We start from the raw sequence: 16,665 nt of genomic DNA, 5'->3' as shown, positions 1-16,665 counted from the left end.
TCCTCAGCAGCAGCGCAGGTCTGAAGCTTGCAAAGCAAAGACAGGTTTATTATCCAGAGACCTGCATCCCACAGACTCAAGGAATGGTCAAACAGCTGTCTGCCTGTGCAGCCAGCTGAGCGGATCATTACAGCAATCACATTTTTTTGTTGAAGAATAAAGCGGTCATTGCTCTGCAAACCTACACTGTTCTTTGCAAAACTATCTTTGTAGCTTGAAGCGCAGCATGCATGACACAGCGCAGCATGACAATAGTTCACTGCAGAGGCGTAGCTGGAAGGGGCTCCATAGCAACATTTTGGTTGGGGCCCATTCCCACCCCTCTTCATTGATTGTTTTCTTGCCGTTTCCCCCACATTAGGGAAGAACTGGTGGATATGGGCATGGATTCTGCAGCGCCATCACACTCACCTCTGATCTGTAGGAAGTTCACAATGCCAAATGTCTGCTCAGATCTCATGTGTGCCCAATTACAACCTCTTATAGCACACAATGGGCCATGTTTTTCATTTTTTCATGAAAATGGAGTTATATTTAACCACTTCAGCCTTCAGTGTTTTTTCACCTTATGCATCAGAGCAATTTTCACCTCCCATTCATTCGCTAATAACTTTATCACTACTTATCACAATTTATTGATCTATATCTTGTTTTTTTCCGCCACTAATTAGGCTTTCTTTGTGTGGTATATTTTGCTAAGAATTATTTTTTTCTAAATGCATTTTAATGGCAATATTAAGAAAAAAGTGGAAAAAAAACATTATTTCTCAGTTTTTGGCCATTATAGCTTTAAAATAATACATGCTACCATAATTAAAATCCACGTATTTTATTTGCCCATTTGTGACGGTTATTACACCATTTAAATTATGTCCCTATCGCAATGTATGGTGCCAATATTTTATTTGGAAATAAAGGTGCATTTTTTAAGTTTTGCGTCCATCACTATTTACAAGCTTATAATTTAAAAAATAATTGTAATATACCCTTTTCTCATGCATATTAAAAAAAAGTTCAGACCCTTAGGTAACAATTTATGTGTTTGTTTTTTTTTGTAATTTTTTTTTAATTAAAAAATTAATTTCGGTATTTTTGGGAATGTGGGAGGTAAACAGTTAAATTTAAATGTAATAAATTGTATTTATTTAAAAAAAATGTATGTAGATGTAATTTTACTATTTGGCCACAAGATGACCACAGTTAAGTTTTTTTTTTTTTGTCCTGTAAGCGAGCGCTCTCGCTTACAGAATGTGAATGGAGGACGGGAAACTTTTTTTTTTTGCAGAAAGATCGCGGCCTCTCAAAGAAGCCGTCGGTCTTTCTAACGGGGACTTAAATCAATGAATGGGAACTGTGTGTCCCATTCATTGATCTCCGGGCTAAAGGGCAGCGGCGCATGGGAGCGCGTTGGTGATCGCGCATGGGAGCGCGCAGCAGCATGGGAGCGCGCAGCAGCATGAGAGCAGCCTTTTGGATGTAGCAGCTACGTCCAAAAGACGAAAATGGTTTAAGTTCTGAAAGTTCTCTAATTGAATGTGTTCCTATAAAACGGCACCCGATGGGCAGTGTGTGGGGTGGATTTTCAGTCTGGATCAGTTGAACAATGGTTAAACAATGCTTGTGAAAAACAAGAAAGCGTTACATTTATTTTATACCATTAACAAAATGCAATAAATGCCGCACCCTCGGTAACACATCTTTATTTAAAGGGAGCCCAAGGTGAGAGTGGTTTGGAGGCTACCATATTTATTTTCTTTTTAAACAATACTAGTTGCCTGGTAATCCTGCTGATCTATCTGACCTCAGAAGTATTTGAGTCACAACCTTGAAACAAGCATGCGGCTAATCCAGTTAATCCAGTCAGACTTGAGTCAGAGCACCTGATCTGCATGCCTGGTCAGGGTCTGTGGCTAAAGGCACAGGATCAGGTGTCTAGTGATGGTCAAGTAGATGCAAGTAACTTCAAATTGATGCAAATTTGTGCAAATGTTTATGCAAATGTGTGCAGCTTGAAAATGAACCAATCGAATTTTACCTCAGCAGGATTTTATTGGTTCAGTTTCAAGCTGCATAAATGTGCATAAACATTTGCATACATTTGCATCAACTTGAAGTTATTTGCATCTATTTGACCATCCCTACAGGTGAACACAGGGCCGGGCCGAGGCATAGGCTGGAGAGGTTCCAGCCTCAGGGCGCAGTGTAGGAGGGGGCGCACAATTCATTCAGCTGTCATTCCTAATTGTGCATTAAGCAGAAAGAAATAAGAAAAGGGGATACATAGCAGTGACTGCAAGCCAGATAACTAAATATTAAGGTGTTGGGGAGGTTGTGGGCCCTGTGGCACCTCTTAGTCTAATGGCAATCAGTGTGTGATGGCTGGGGTGGCAGGGATGGAGGGGCGCACTTTGGTGTCTCAGCCTTGGGTGCTGGAGGACCTTGTCCATGCTCTGGGTGAACAGCTAGGTAACCTGCATCATTTAAAAGGAAATTAACATGGCAGCCTCCATATGACTCTCACCTCGGGCTTCCTTTTCAGGAACAACCGTACTTACAAAGAAATGATGGCACATTTCTAGGGAACATTCCCTCTCAATCTACATATAAATAGACTTGTACATTTCAAACAGAGGTGCTCGGATTGAGTCAAATAACTGTATATCATCACAAATCACGAGTCGTGATTAAAAACCTGCCGACTTTAACAGTTAATGGCATAGCCCCCTTACATGCTAGAAACACCAAATTTGCCAGATATGTTAAGAAGAACAGTGGGAACAAGAGGAATTTTTTTTTCAAAAAGACTTGAGGTCGTGATGAGCACCCCTAATTTCAAAACCTCTTGTGTAGCGGTGCCATGTTGAATAAATGTTTGTACTGAAGTGGGGGGAAAAAATTGTACAGAGTGGCTAAACTAACTTTCCCTTTCGTAAACCCTATGTAATTTCACAGGTATCGGTGGATTTCTCTCCAGATGAGGTCCTCCCAGGATCAGATGTCTCCCTCCAGGTCAAGGCTGCCCCTGGCTCTCTGTGTGGCCTGAGGGTGGTGGATCAGAGCGTAGTGCTGATGAGACCAGACAAGGAGCTGACCGCTGACAAGGTGACTACTTTTCCCTTATATTCTGTCTATGGTTGGTAATGGTGATGATGGAAGAATAACCTTCATAATACTCTTTAATGCTCTGAATGGTGCACATCAAGCTTACCAGGCCTCCACTTTAATGGCTAAAGCTATGTACACGCTATCAACTTCTGTCGGCCGGCAGAGATCGGGGCTCAACACCTTCAGTCAACACTTCATAGCCGAGTACCATACAAATTCGACGCCAGCCTGAATTTATTGCTATGTAGGGTGGTGGAGGGACAACAGGTCGGATACAACTGAATGGTTTTCTGGGGGGGGGGGGAGGGGAAGGTTGTGATTGGGGCTGCTTGAGCGTCACTAAGGATCCTGGCATGCCAGATCCTTAAAGAGTACCAGAGATAAAAGCTATAAAGATTTGATTTTTACCCAGGGCTTCCTCCAGCCCCATAAGCACGTGCGAGTCCCTCCCGGTAACAGGCTCAGTCGGGTCTAGTTCAGGACTTCTGCCCATGCGCCAACCTCCTGAGCCAGTTACCAAGGCTGATCGCAGCTGAACGGCTGACCGTGGGAGGACGGTGAGGGACTTGCACGTGCTTATGGGGATAGAGGAAGCCCCGGGTAAGTATTGAATCTTAATTCACACTAAAGCAACACGAGCAGGCATATCTAGGCGACAAATTGTCTACCTGATCACTTTGTTAAGTATTAGTGCTGGGGGAATAGGTCACCGACCTAAATTAACATACTACCAAAAAAAGGAAACTATATTCTATATTAATATTTAGCTAAGAACAGTAACTAATATATGGCTAGAGACACCTGAAATCAGTGAAAAAAATCTTTATTCAAAACCAGCTCATAAGAATAAAAACAATTAAAAACAGGCAGCCAGACCTGGTACATTGGCCCCTAAATAACAAAGGTACATGATAGAGTCAGGTGTATAATGTATCAAAAATTAGTCAATAATTCTCCTGGGTATCTTTGTGAAAAAATTGTATGGCAGTGTCCCAGAGTATATATAAAGGATTAGTATAATGCTAGAGACATCTGCTTCACAAATCCATCTCCCAGGAGAAGTATATAGTAATATGCACACATATAAAATCTCCTATAAAATTTCTCTGCTCAACATAAGGTGCCAGTGCAAATCTTCTGGTGCTAACCTGAATGACAGGATATCATGGAAAAAAATCTACAATAACTATAATGCAAATATAACTATGGTGCAAGTATACAAAGCATCAGTACATATAAACAATCTGTTTTCAAGGAAACACAGTGAAAAGGGGTATAGAAGAACCCAGGGGGAACACCAATGAAATACTCGTGCAAGGAATAGGAAGTGAAAAAGACCCCAGTCAGCAAGTAAAAGTATAGAATGATAGACCAGCAAGGGAAGGAAGATGGCTGCAAATCACATACCAAGGAGGTATTCAACCGTGTAGTAGAAATGGCAGAGAACAAGCACAAGACTCACCCAATAAATCAATACATGAACCCAGGAATGGCTGCACAGCGCTACCCACGCTGCCCCACTAGTTCCGCCGAAGCTGCCAAGGGACCTTGGCAGGTAAAGTGTGCCCCACCAGCCAGGACACCACTCTCACCGTTCCACAGGTGAGGCTGCATATACCGGGCTACAAGGGGCACTGGGCGCTTAGTCACCTGTGCCGCATGACTATCCATTCCCTCCTCTTCCCCTCTCTGCTTCATTACTCCGCACATTCCACCACCACCTATCCCCAAACCGGGAGGACTTCAAGTACCAGCCAGCTTGAAGACCACACTTGGAAGTACCAAGGCGGAGTTATCCTGTAACCAAAAGGAGACAGCAGGCAAAGGCAACACTGTATCCAGAGCCTATGTCCCTGGCCTACAAAGGGACAAAAGCGCTAACACTGACCAACCCATATGGGCGAGTCAGCAACTTATAGAGGTGAGAATATTCCACGGAGAGGCTTGTCGCCTATATTGTTTTGAAATTTAGTGCGCTCTTCCCCTTTTGTCTTGTCCCTACCCCATCCCTGTCTACACAGATATTCTACTAACCACAGTGAGTGGTCATCACAGAGCCGCACCACGCCACCATCATACAACTGTTGTCTCTACAAATCCACAACACCTATCCAGATCGCTCCTCCTGTGCACATAGGAGTAAATATATACCACACAGTACATAGGATCATCCACCTTAAAACAAGGAAAGAAAGGGGGCGGGGCTTTGAGCTGCAGGATACCTGCAGATATTCTGGTGTCTCAAATTGTGCCTGTCCCCAGACACTGCACCGGCCCTGGTCTGAGGGGGGATTCTGGGCCGCTGTAATCCCCCCCTGTGTTTGGCTATGCTGGGGGCTGCAGGATTCTTCTTGCAAAAGCACACCCCACAGTGAAGTTTGTCTGCTACCCTGTTTGCGCTGAGTTTTTAGGATATGTATCATTTTGTTTACCATACGGTCATGTTTCTTCCCCAGGTCTTCAGCCTCTTCCCTGATCATCATCACTTACACATATCTGGGGATGATTCAGTAGAAAAAGAAGCTCGAGAATGTGTCAACTTTCCTGGACAATTCTTCAACTTCCCCTTTCCAATCACGGTCAAGAGTGATGAACTGTATAGACTTTTTATGGTATAGTATGGAAATGTGTATTCAGAAATCATCTAGAAGTTGTGGAACTTAAAGGGATACTGTAGAGGGGTCGGGGGAAAATGAGTTGAACTTACCCGGGGCTTCTAATGGTCCCCTACAGACATCCTGTGTTGGCGCAGCTACTCACCGATGCTCCGGCCCCGCCTCCGGTTCACTTCTGGAATTTCAGACTTTAAAGTCTGAAAACCACTGCGCCTGCATTGCCGTGTCCTTGTTCACGCTGATGTCACCAGGAGCGTACTGCGCAGGCACAGGCCATACTGGGCCTGTGCAGTATGCTCCTGGTGACATCAGCAGGATCAAGGACAATGCAGGCGCAGTGGTTTTCAGACTTTAAAGTCTGAAATTCCAGAAGTGAACTGGAGGCGGGGCCGGAGCATCGGTAAGTGGCTGCGCGGGCACAGGATGTCTGTGGGGGACCATTAGAAGCCCTGGGTAAGTTCAACTCATTTTCCCCCGACCCCCCTACAGTATCCCTTTAGGTCAGTAGTGATGAGCAAAAATGCCAATATTCTTTTCACATTCATTTTCGCGAAAATAATGTAAAATTAGATTTTCGAGCACAAATTTAATTTTTTGCTTTCTTTTTGCAAATTTTTACGGTGAAATATTGTTTTCACAGACAAACAGTCACGGTAAAATTCTTTTTTTTATTGTTTTCACAGTTAAAATATCGATTGGCCACATTTGCACTTTTTCACACAAATTTTCTCAAATCGAAAATAGGATTTTCGATGTGAAAATGACTTTTCGCAAGCAACACTAGAAGTAAGATTATTTATGTTATTTCCTAGAGCCTAGGGTCTCAACATGTGGTAATCGGGGCCGGTTTTAGACTTTTTGCCACCTGAGGCAAACTTGTGTGGATGCCGCCCCCTCCCCCCATAGGTAGTATAATTTCCCCCAGTATAGGTAGCCAGGAAGGGGGAGCAGCGGGCACACAGCGGTGAGGAGGGGGGTCCCTCACCTGGGGCTCCCTGGTCCGTGCTCCCCTCCAGCTATTTGCCCAGCATTTAAGTCAGCACCGAAAGCGGGGAAGCAATGACTCACCTTCCTTCTTCCATTCCAGGCTTTGCTTTCCACCGCTCGCGTCACTTCCTGCAATGCCGCTGCAATACTGTACTGCGGAAGTAGAGTGGGCGGAATTTTAGGAAGTGACGCGAGCGGGGGAACACAGCTCTGGCTCATGGAAGAAGGAAGGCGAGTCATTGCTTCCCCTCTTGCTGCTGACGTAAATGCTGAGCAAATAGCTGGAGTGGGAGTGCGAACGGGGGAGCCTCAGGTGAGGGAGGGGGATCTGACCCTCATCCCCACCGCTGTGCCCGCTGCTCCCCCTCCCTTCCTGGCTGCTACCCCCTCCAGCTCAACCCCCCCCCCCCTCCCACTTCCGCCGCCTGAAGAGCCTGCCTCATGGGTGTCCCGGGGCTGGTGGTAATGCCACCCCAGGAGAGATTCAGGGGGTACTCGGGCTTGATAATTATGTGACTATTTATTTAATTGGAAGGGACATGGCTACATAATTCTAAAATCTAGGGGTTTGTGGAGGCAAAATTTCAGTGTTTGCCGTAGGCGCTATATTACCCATATATGCCTCTGGGTAAGGCTGAATGCACACTATGGCTGTTGCCCTAATTGTGTCTCACAACCTTTCTTGTGCGTTCTTATGTGTGTGATTTTCAATTTTAGAAATGTGCCCTATGCATTTAACGTGTAAAGATGCCACACACTAGACAATTTTTATATTTCTCTTCATTTATTCTAATGTGCCACTCATACACAGGGGTTTAATTTTTCCCCAGTTAAGAAAATAATTGATTGAAAATGCTAAAGAAAGTTTTAAATCAAGAAATGGACAATCTTCCCTAAACCGTTCACTTTTCATGAAGATTAATCAGAAAACTCTGCCACTTTCGATCAAGTTTAAATATAAGAAAATGGGAAATTCAATCAGGTTTCCCGAACAAAAAAAAAAAAAAAAAAAAGGTTTTGGTTTTTCTGTACAACTGATCTTTTGGGGGGTTTTTTTGCTTTAAAAATTGATCATTTTATTGTATTGTATGAGGTCACCTATAATGTTCCAATACAGTGGGTTGCAAAAGTATTCGGCACCCTTACACCTTGCCACAAACATGTATCAATTTTATTGGAAGTCCACGTGAAAGACCAATACAAAGTGCTGGTGTACACGTGAGAAGTGGAACGAAAATCAATAATCAGAATACATCATTCCAAACATTTTTTTACAAATCCATAACTGCAAAGTGGGGTGTGCGTAATTATTCAGCCCCCTTTGGTCTGAGTGCAGTCAGTTGCCCATAGACATTGTCTGATGAGTGCTAATGACTAAATAGAGTGCACCTGTGTGTAATCTAATGTCAGTACAAATACAGCTGCTCTGTGATGGCCTCAGAGGTTGTCTAAGAGAATATTGGGAGCAACAACACCATGATGTCCAAAGAACACACCAGACAGGTCAGGGATCAAGTTATTAAGAAATTTAAAGCAGGCTTAGGCTACAAAAAGATTTCCAAAGCCTTGAACATCCCACGGAGCACTGTTCAAGTGATCATTCATAAATGGTAGGCGTATGGCACAACTGTAAACCTACCAAGACAAGGCCGTCCACCTAAACTCACAGGCCGAACAAGGAGAGCGCTGATCAGAAATGCAGTCAAGAGGCCCATGGTGACTCTGGACGAGCTGCAGAGATCTACAGCTCAGGTGGGAGACTCTGTCCATAGGACAACTATTAGTCATGCACTGCACAAAGTTGGCCTTTATGGAAGAGTGATAAGAAGAATGCCAATGTTAACAGAAAAGCATAAGAAGTCCCATTTGCAGTTTGCCACAAGCCATGTGGGGGACACAGCAACTATGTGGAAGAATGTGCTCTGGTCAGATGAGACCAAAATGGAAATTTTTGGCCAAAATGCAAAACGCTATGTGTGATGGAAAATTAACACTGCACACCACTCTGAACACACCATTCCCACTGTCAAATATGGTTGTGGCAGCATCATGCTCTGGGGGTGCTTCTCTTCAGCAGGGACAGGGAAGCTGGTCAGAGTTGATGGGAAGATGGATGGAGCCAAATACAGGGCAATCTTGGAAGAAAACCTCTTGGAGTCTGCAAAAGACTTGAGACTGGGGCGGAGGTTCACCTTCCAGCAGGACAATGACCCTAAACATAAAGCCAGGGCAACAATGGAATGGTTTAAAACAAAACATATCCATGTGTTAGAATGGCCCAGTCAAAGTCCAGATCTAAATCCAATCGAGAATCTGTGGCAAGATCTGAAAACTGCTGTTCACAAACGCTGTCCATCTAATCTGACTGAGCTGGAGCTGTTTTGCAAAGAAGAATGGGCAAGGATTTCAGTCTCTAGATGTGCAAAGCTGGTAGAGACATACCCTAAAAGACTGGCAGCTGTAATTGCAGCAAAAGCCTGTTCTACAAAGTATTGACTCAGGGGGCTGAATAATTATTAATTATGCACACCCCACTTTGCAGTTATTTGTAAAAAATGTTTGGAATCATGTATGATTTCCGTTCCACTTCTCACGTGTACACCACTTTGTATTGGTCTTTCACGTGGAATTCCAATAAAATTGATGCATGTGTGTGGCAGTAATGTGACAAAATGTGGAAAACTTCAAGGGGGGTGAATACTTTTGCAAGCCACTGTACATTGGGTCTGGTCCAATCCACTTTTTCTCCTAAGTTTATTTTCTAAGTAATGTTTTTACATCTTATCAATAAAATGCCCTTTAAAATGTAACTGTCGGGCATAAAATTAAAAATTCTATTCTTTATTCTTATCTGGTAAACAAGTAATAAGGATGCTACATAGGTAATCCAAAAGTTAAAATCACTATTACTGTTCTTGTTGATAAATGGTCATTCCCCAGCAGGGCCGGTTCTAGAGAGGCTCATATGAGGGGGCAGACAGAAATTTGCAGGCGGCACGAAAACACCCTGCGCCGCGCCGAAAAATGGCCGTGGTCATGCAACAGACCGTAGGCGTGGTCATGGGTGGGGCCAAATATACATGTCATGACCTTACAGTGTTGTTAAAGGTCTGTCGGGGAAGTTTGAGCTCTGCTGTAGTGTATCCCCCAACAATATACAGCACAAAAAAATGTTCTCAGGTGTAACACAGAAGTATTTTTCGTCAAACGCTAATATACTGATATTGCGTGTTTTTTTTTTACCACAAATACAGTTCTGCACACTGCAGATTATTGAAAAAAAATGTTCTCAGGTGTAACACAGAAATATTTTTCCTCAAATGCTAATATACTGATATTGCGTGTGTTTTTTTTTTACCACAAATACAGTTCTGCGCACTGCAGATTATTGAAAAAAAAGCCTGCCAGTGTTGCCAACCTTTCACGTTATTTGTTACTGACAAATACCTAAAAATTTACTGACAAAAGATTTTTACTGACAAAATTTCCCCACTTAATGCACATATGAGACAGCGTTTCACCAGTAAATGCACATAATAAGAGACAGCTTTTCACCAGTAAATGCACATAATAAGAGACCGCTTTTCACCAGTAAATGCACATAATAAGAGACCGCTTTTCACCAGTAAATGCACATAATAAGAGACTGCTTTTCACCAGTAAATGCACATAATAAGAGACCACTTTTCACCAGTAAATGCACATAATAAGAAACCGCTTTTCACCATTAAATGCACATAAGAGACAGCTTTTCACCAGCAAATGAACATAATACGAGACAGCTTTTCCCCAGTAAATGCACATAAGAGACAGCTTTTCACCAGTAAATGCACATAATTACAAACAGCCAGTGTCCTCAGTATATGTAGCCAGCCTGGACCCCCTTTAGGTAGTGAGTGACAGGGAGCCCTTTAGGCAGTGAGTGACAGGGAGCCCTTTAGGCAGTGAGTGACAGGGAGCCCTTTAGGCAGTGAGTGACAGGGAGCCCTTTAGGCAGTGAGTGACAGGGAGCCCTTTAGGCAGTGAGTGACAGGGAGCCCTTTAGGCAGTGAGTGACTGGGAGCCCCTTTAGGCAGTGAGTGATAGGGAGCCCCTTTAGGCAGTGAGTGACAGGGAGCCCCTTTAGACAGTGAGTGACAGGGAGCCCTTTAGGCAGTGAGTGACAGGGAGCCCCTTTAGGCAGTGAGTGACAGGGAGCCCCTTTAGGCAGTGAGTGACAGGGAGCCCCTTTAGGCAGTGAGTGACAGGGAGCCCCTTTAGGCAGTGAGTGACAGGGAGCCCCTTTAGACAGTGAGTGACAGGGAGCCCCTTTAGGTAGTGAGTGAGTAACAGGGAGGCCCTTTAGGTAGTGAGTGACAGGGAGCCCCTTTATGGAGGGAGTGACAGGGAGCCCCTTTAGGTAGTGAGTGACAGGGAGCCCCTTTAGGCAGTGAGTGACAGGGAGCCCCTTTAGGCAGTGAGTGACAGGGAGCCCCTTTAGGCAGTGAGTGACAGGGAGCCCCTTCAGGCAGTGAGTGACAGGGAGCCCCTTTAGGCAGTGAGTGACAGGGAGCCCCTTTAGGCAGTGAGTGACAGGGAGCCCCTTTAGGCAGTGAGTGACAGGGAGCCCCTTTAGGTAGTGAGTGAGTGACAGGGAGCCCCTTTAGGTAGTGAGTGAGTGACAGGAAGCCCCTTTAGGTAGTGAGTGAGTGACAGGGAGCCCCTTTCGGCAGTGAGTGAGTGACAGGGAGGGCCCCTTTAGGCAGTGAGTGAGTGACAGGGAGAGCCCCTTTAGGCAGGGAGTGAGTGACATGGAGAGTCCCTTTAGGTAGTGAGTGAGTGACAGGGAGCCTCTTTAGGTAGTGAGTGAGTGACAGGGAGGCCCTTTAGGTAGTGAGTGAGTGACAGGGAGGCCCCCCTCTAGCCACCGCCGCTCCCCCCTTACCTTGCAGTGTCAGACCTCAGGATCAGCGGCGACCCGACCAGTACGAGCGGGCGCCGGACGCACCCGCTCTATATGCGGAAGTGATGTCACTTCCGCATATCAGTGCGGTGTGCTAGGTCCTAGCGCCCGCACGATTGGTCACCGCCTGATCGAGGTCTGAGTGACGCGGCGGCGATGGTGGCAGCGGCGGCTAGAGGGAGGAAGGGAGGGAGGGAGCCACGGCCAGAGGGGGTGAGCGGCGGCCGGGCGGCGCCTGTCGGAGATACTGCAATGCACTTACAGCACCCGCCCAGGCGCGGCCCTGCCACTGCCTTCTTCACAGCAGAGACTCGTCTCGGAGAGCCGCCCGAGGAAGAAGCGGTCATGTGATTGATCACATGACCGCTCTGCGCTCCACGCCACCGCCACGGACCAGGAAGCAGCCACAGCGGCAGAGCGAGAGCGGCTCTGATTTGAGGGGGCAACAAGTCTGTTTGAGGGGGCTCTGCCCCCTCTCGCCCCCCCTAAAGCCGGCCCTGTTCCCCAGTTTACCTGACTCTTATTTGGTACACACAATATTTGGTACACAAAAAGGAAGTGTCAAGGCATGCTGGGTTGTCCTTTCTTGCTTCTCTACTTTCATCTCAGACTTAACTAATGCAGCCTGATTGGCTGAAGCCTCTTTCCCTCCTGTTTTCCCCTCCCACACGTCTGTTCCTCTCTGACTGGCCAATATTTCTCATGCTGAGACAATGCACTTTCTATAGTGAAGGGCGGGCAAATCAGGCAGAGGCAAGTAAGGGAGGAAATGACATCATGATTGGCTTCAAAATAGCCACACTTAAAATGGGAAAGAATCACTAAAAGAATTACTATAGAAGAATCACTAAAATCAAAACGTGGACAGTGCAATACATATGTTATGTAAGTAGAGCAAGTATTTACCTACTTATATATGCGTTTGTTTTTTTAGATAGTATGGCTGACAGCTCCTCTTTAAAGGGATACTGTAGGGGGGTCGGGGGAAAATGAGTTGAAGTTACCCGGGGCTTCTAATGGTACCCAGCTTCTTCCAGCTCCTGGCAGTCGATTGGTGCCCTCGTAGCAGCTCCTCTCCCTCCCGGTCGGCTTCTGTGCACTCCATGGCGGGGGTCACGTGGTGTAGGGACGTCATCAGGTCTCTACTGCGCAGACGCAGAACTATTGCGCCTGCACAGTAGAGACCCAATGACGTCACGTACACCACGTGACCCGAGCCGTGGAACGCACATGACGCCGACCCGGAAGCCGACCTGGCGAGGTCGGCTTCTTCACCGCTGGACGCCGGGAGGGAGAGGAGCTGCTACGAGGGCACCGATCGACTGCCAGGAGCTGGAAGAAGCCCCAGGTGAGTGCAGGTTTTTTTTATGTGCAGTGTGGATCTTCCGTTTAAACTAGTGGTGTTCGATCCCACATTATTATACTTTATTTTATTTTCAGGACACAAATTTGAACATTATCACAAGCGCCCAACTTAAAAAACCTTTGTTGTGTCCTGATTCACCAGAGTCAGGTAAGCACCATTCTAAAGTTAATAGTGACACCCCTTTTTTCAAGAATATGGCATTTGTTGTGCAGATATTTTAATAGTCACCACCGTTTTTTCAATTTTGAAGGAAATGTTCCTGAAGTCAGTGCCACCCCTGGCCTTCCACCTGGATTACCTCCTGGAATGGGAGGTGTAGGGCTTGTCCCTGGTGGTGGTTTTGGACCTCAGTCTGGTTTTCACTTCCATGGAGCAGGCGCTGGTGTAGGAGGCATGATGCCAGGAGCTGGAGCTGGAGGACTAGCTTCAGTCCCAATGCCTAATGCCATCTCAGAAACCATCTCACTAAGAAAGCCAGAGGTGATCAGGAAGTATTTCCCGGAGACCTGGATATGGGAACTGGCACCCATTGGGTAAGTCAATAACTCAGAAGTCACTATACAGTAAAAGATCGTATAGAAACACTTTAGAGCAGTGTTCCCCAACCCTGTCCTCAAGACCCACCAACAGTGCATGTTTTGTGGAAATCCACACAGGTAGGTAATCATCTCTGCTGAGACACTAATTACCTCACCTGTGATTGTGTGTGGCTTCCTGCAAAACATGCACTGTTGGTGGGCCTTGAGGACAGGCTTGGGGAATTCTGCTTTAGAGGGGATAGCTGGTGTAAGTAAATTCATCAAAATGGACTTTAAAGAGGAACTGTCGCGAAAATCTTAACATTTAAAAACACATACAAATAAGAAGTAAGTTTCTTCCAGAGCAAAATGAGCCATAAATTACTTTTCTCCTACGCTGCTGTCACTTACAGTAAGCAGTAGAAATCTGACATTACCGACTAGCCCATCTTCTCATAGGGGGGTTCTCAGGGTTTTCTTTATTTTTAAAAGCAGTTAGTGAATGGCAGTTGCTCCGTCCAACTGCCAAAATAGTGTGCAGTGAGCAGGGAGGCTGGCCAGCATCTTTGTATTAATCCTTTTCAGGGAATGTCTTTATAAAGAATAAAGGCCATGCTGAGAATCCCCTATGAATAGACAGACTAGCCAAAACATGTCGGTAACGTCAGATTTCTACTACCTACTGTAAGTGACAGCAACATAGGAGAAAATTAATTTATGGCTCATTTTACTCACAAAGAAATGTACTTCTTATTTGTATGTGTTTTAAATTTTAAGATTTTCGCGACAGTTCCTCTTTAAGTATTTTTAAAGCAGAGAAACCTAAAAGAATAGGAGGAACGTACTAACCAATGGACAACTTATAGTACCAGGGTCTCCAAACTTACTTGTAAACTATGCACAGTGCCGAATACCAGGGTCGTAACTAGGTCCCCCCGGGCCCCCCTGCAGAAATTCTGAGGGCCCCCCCGGGGCCCGCTCGGGGCTGTTTTGGGGGGCTGGTGGGGTCGCAGCATGAGTGGAAAGCCATGCTGCGACCCCCCCCCCCCCCCCCTTCCTCACCTCGGGGCTCTCCCCTCTGCGCTCCCCTCCAGCATCAATACCATTGTGTGAGCAGCGGCGGGCAGCGACAGATACATACCTTCCGTGCACTCCAGCGTGGACGCTCCTTTCTCTCTAGCCTTTGACGCGACCTCCCGTTTATACAGGAAGTCGTGTCAGACACTAGAGGGAGAAACATCCGAACTGGAGCGCACAAAAGGTATGTATCTGCCCGCCGCCTGCATACACAAACTATTCAACGCTGGAGGGGAGCGCAGAGAGAAGAGCCCGAGGTGAGGGAGGTGGTCGACCGTCCCCCCTCCCCGCGGAATGTGGCCATAGCTCTCCCCTCATGCTGTGACCCCTCCAGCCCCCCAAAACGGGCCCAGGAGGGCAGGGGCTGCAGGGCCTATTGTTACGCCAGTGCCGAATACCAAACCCCTAGTTGTAACACATTAAAAAGGAGTGAACAGCCCTAATTTGAATAGCAGAAGGATAAGGATCTGATTCACCAGTAACCACAAATATGCCCCACTCTCAGGGCCGCCACAACTGAGAACAGGCATAGCTCATGCCACTCCACAGTGCCCAGCCAAAGTGTGATCTCCTGCTTTCAGTGGACTGATAAAATTATTATATTAATGTAGACATGAAATTCTGTGGATAGGTGATTATGGCTGGAGGTGAACACCTTTCTCAGTCATCTTGAGTAGTCAACAAAGCTTCAAGCAGAGTCGAACGGAGGGTGAGAGGACCTCTCAATCTCAGCCTGAGTAAGTTGTATGGGGGGGCTAGAGGAAATGGTACCTGACACCTGAGCAACCAGCTAAGGTCTGATGGGAAGAGTTGGTCACACACTGGCCCCTGTGCTGGAGAACCTTGTCCCAGGCCTCTCAGTAACCAGAAAGAAGTGATGTGCAATCTTGTGCTAATCTCACCAGGCGTAAGAGACCCTATACTTGAACGGCGGCTCAGTGGGAAGCCACAAACAAGATTTAACCACTTAACGACCAGCTAACGCCGATAGGCGGCGCCTGGTCGTTAGTGGTATAGCATGGAAACGGCCGCTCATATGAGCGGCCTTTCCATGCCAGTTCACGGAGAGTGTCTCCGTGAACAGTGTGCGAGCCGCCGATCGCGGCTCGCACACGTAATGTAAACACGCGGGGAAGAAATCTCCGCTGTTTACATCATACGGCGCTGCTGCGCAGCATCGCCATAAGTCAGATCAGCGATCCCCGGCCTTTGATTGGCCGGGGATCGCCGGCATATGATAGGCTGAAGCATATCCCACAATGCGCAGGATGGATATCCTTCCTGCGCAGCCTTAGGAAAGGAGGAAGGAGGGGAGGGAGGTAAGCCGGGAGAGGGCGGAAAACGCTGAGGAGGGGGGCTTTGAGGAGCCCCCCCCCCCCCCCCGCTACTCACCAATGGCCGGCGGCGATCAGACCCCCCCAGCAGGACATCCCCCTAGTGGGGAAAAAAGGGGGGGAAGTCTGATCGCCCTGGTGTAATCCTGATCAGTGCTGCGGGCTGTAGAGCCCATGCAGCACCGATCATTAGAAATGTGCCTGGTCCCTAAGTGGTGAAGGCAAAATCACTGAAAAACAAGATTGCCAAAAGTAACATTGGCGCACATGACAACCCATCAGCACACCCACCCCCTCTTTGTGGTCTAACGGGCAACTATAAGTGTGGGAAGGCACGATGCAAGTGCTGCAGATTCATAAACCACAAACATAAAGAAATCACTGTATATGGAGACAGGATAGGTTTAAAGCAATTTATAAATTGTACCTCTACACATGTTGTCTACCTGCTCTCCTGTAGTTGCCCCCAAGTATTACGTGGGGAGAACGACAAGGCCACTCAGAGAGAGGTTTGGTGAACATACACGTGGTATTGAGGAAGGCCATAGTGTGCCCCGCCATTTTTTGCACCATCATAAGCAGTCAACTGAGAGTCTCACAGTAACAGGATTGGAAATGGTTGCACCTGAGCTTCCTGCTGGAGTAAGGTTCAGAAGACTTTACGAGAGGGAGGCCTATTGGATTTTTAAACTTAATACCTTGTCCCCAGGAGGTCTGAATG

At 46.6% G+C, this 16,665-nt stretch overlaps 1 protein-coding gene across 1 annotated transcript in view; it reads left to right on the top strand.

The window, feature by feature from the left end:
- LOC137536627 (uncharacterized) overlaps positions 1-16,665 on the top strand; it is a 163,920-nt gene that overhangs the window by 49,565 nt on the left and 97,690 nt on the right. The window contains exons 15-18 of the mRNA XM_068258878.1: positions 2,953-3,102; positions 5,562-5,717; positions 13,090-13,162; positions 13,266-13,548. Of these exons, the coding sequence (XP_068114979.1) occupies positions 2,953-3,102; positions 5,562-5,717; positions 13,090-13,162; positions 13,266-13,548 (662 nt within the window). The remainder of the gene's footprint in view (positions 1-2,952; positions 3,103-5,561; positions 5,718-13,089; positions 13,163-13,265; positions 13,549-16,665) is intronic.

Source organism: Hyperolius riggenbachi, chromosome 10, assembly GCF_040937935.1.
Source record: "Hyperolius riggenbachi isolate aHypRig1 chromosome 10, aHypRig1.pri, whole genome shotgun sequence".
Lineage (NCBI taxonomy): Eukaryota > Metazoa > Chordata > Amphibia > Anura > Hyperoliidae > Hyperolius > Hyperolius riggenbachi.
Note: the sequence above shows the minus strand (reverse complement) of the source record. Positions and strands in the feature narration are given on the sequence as shown.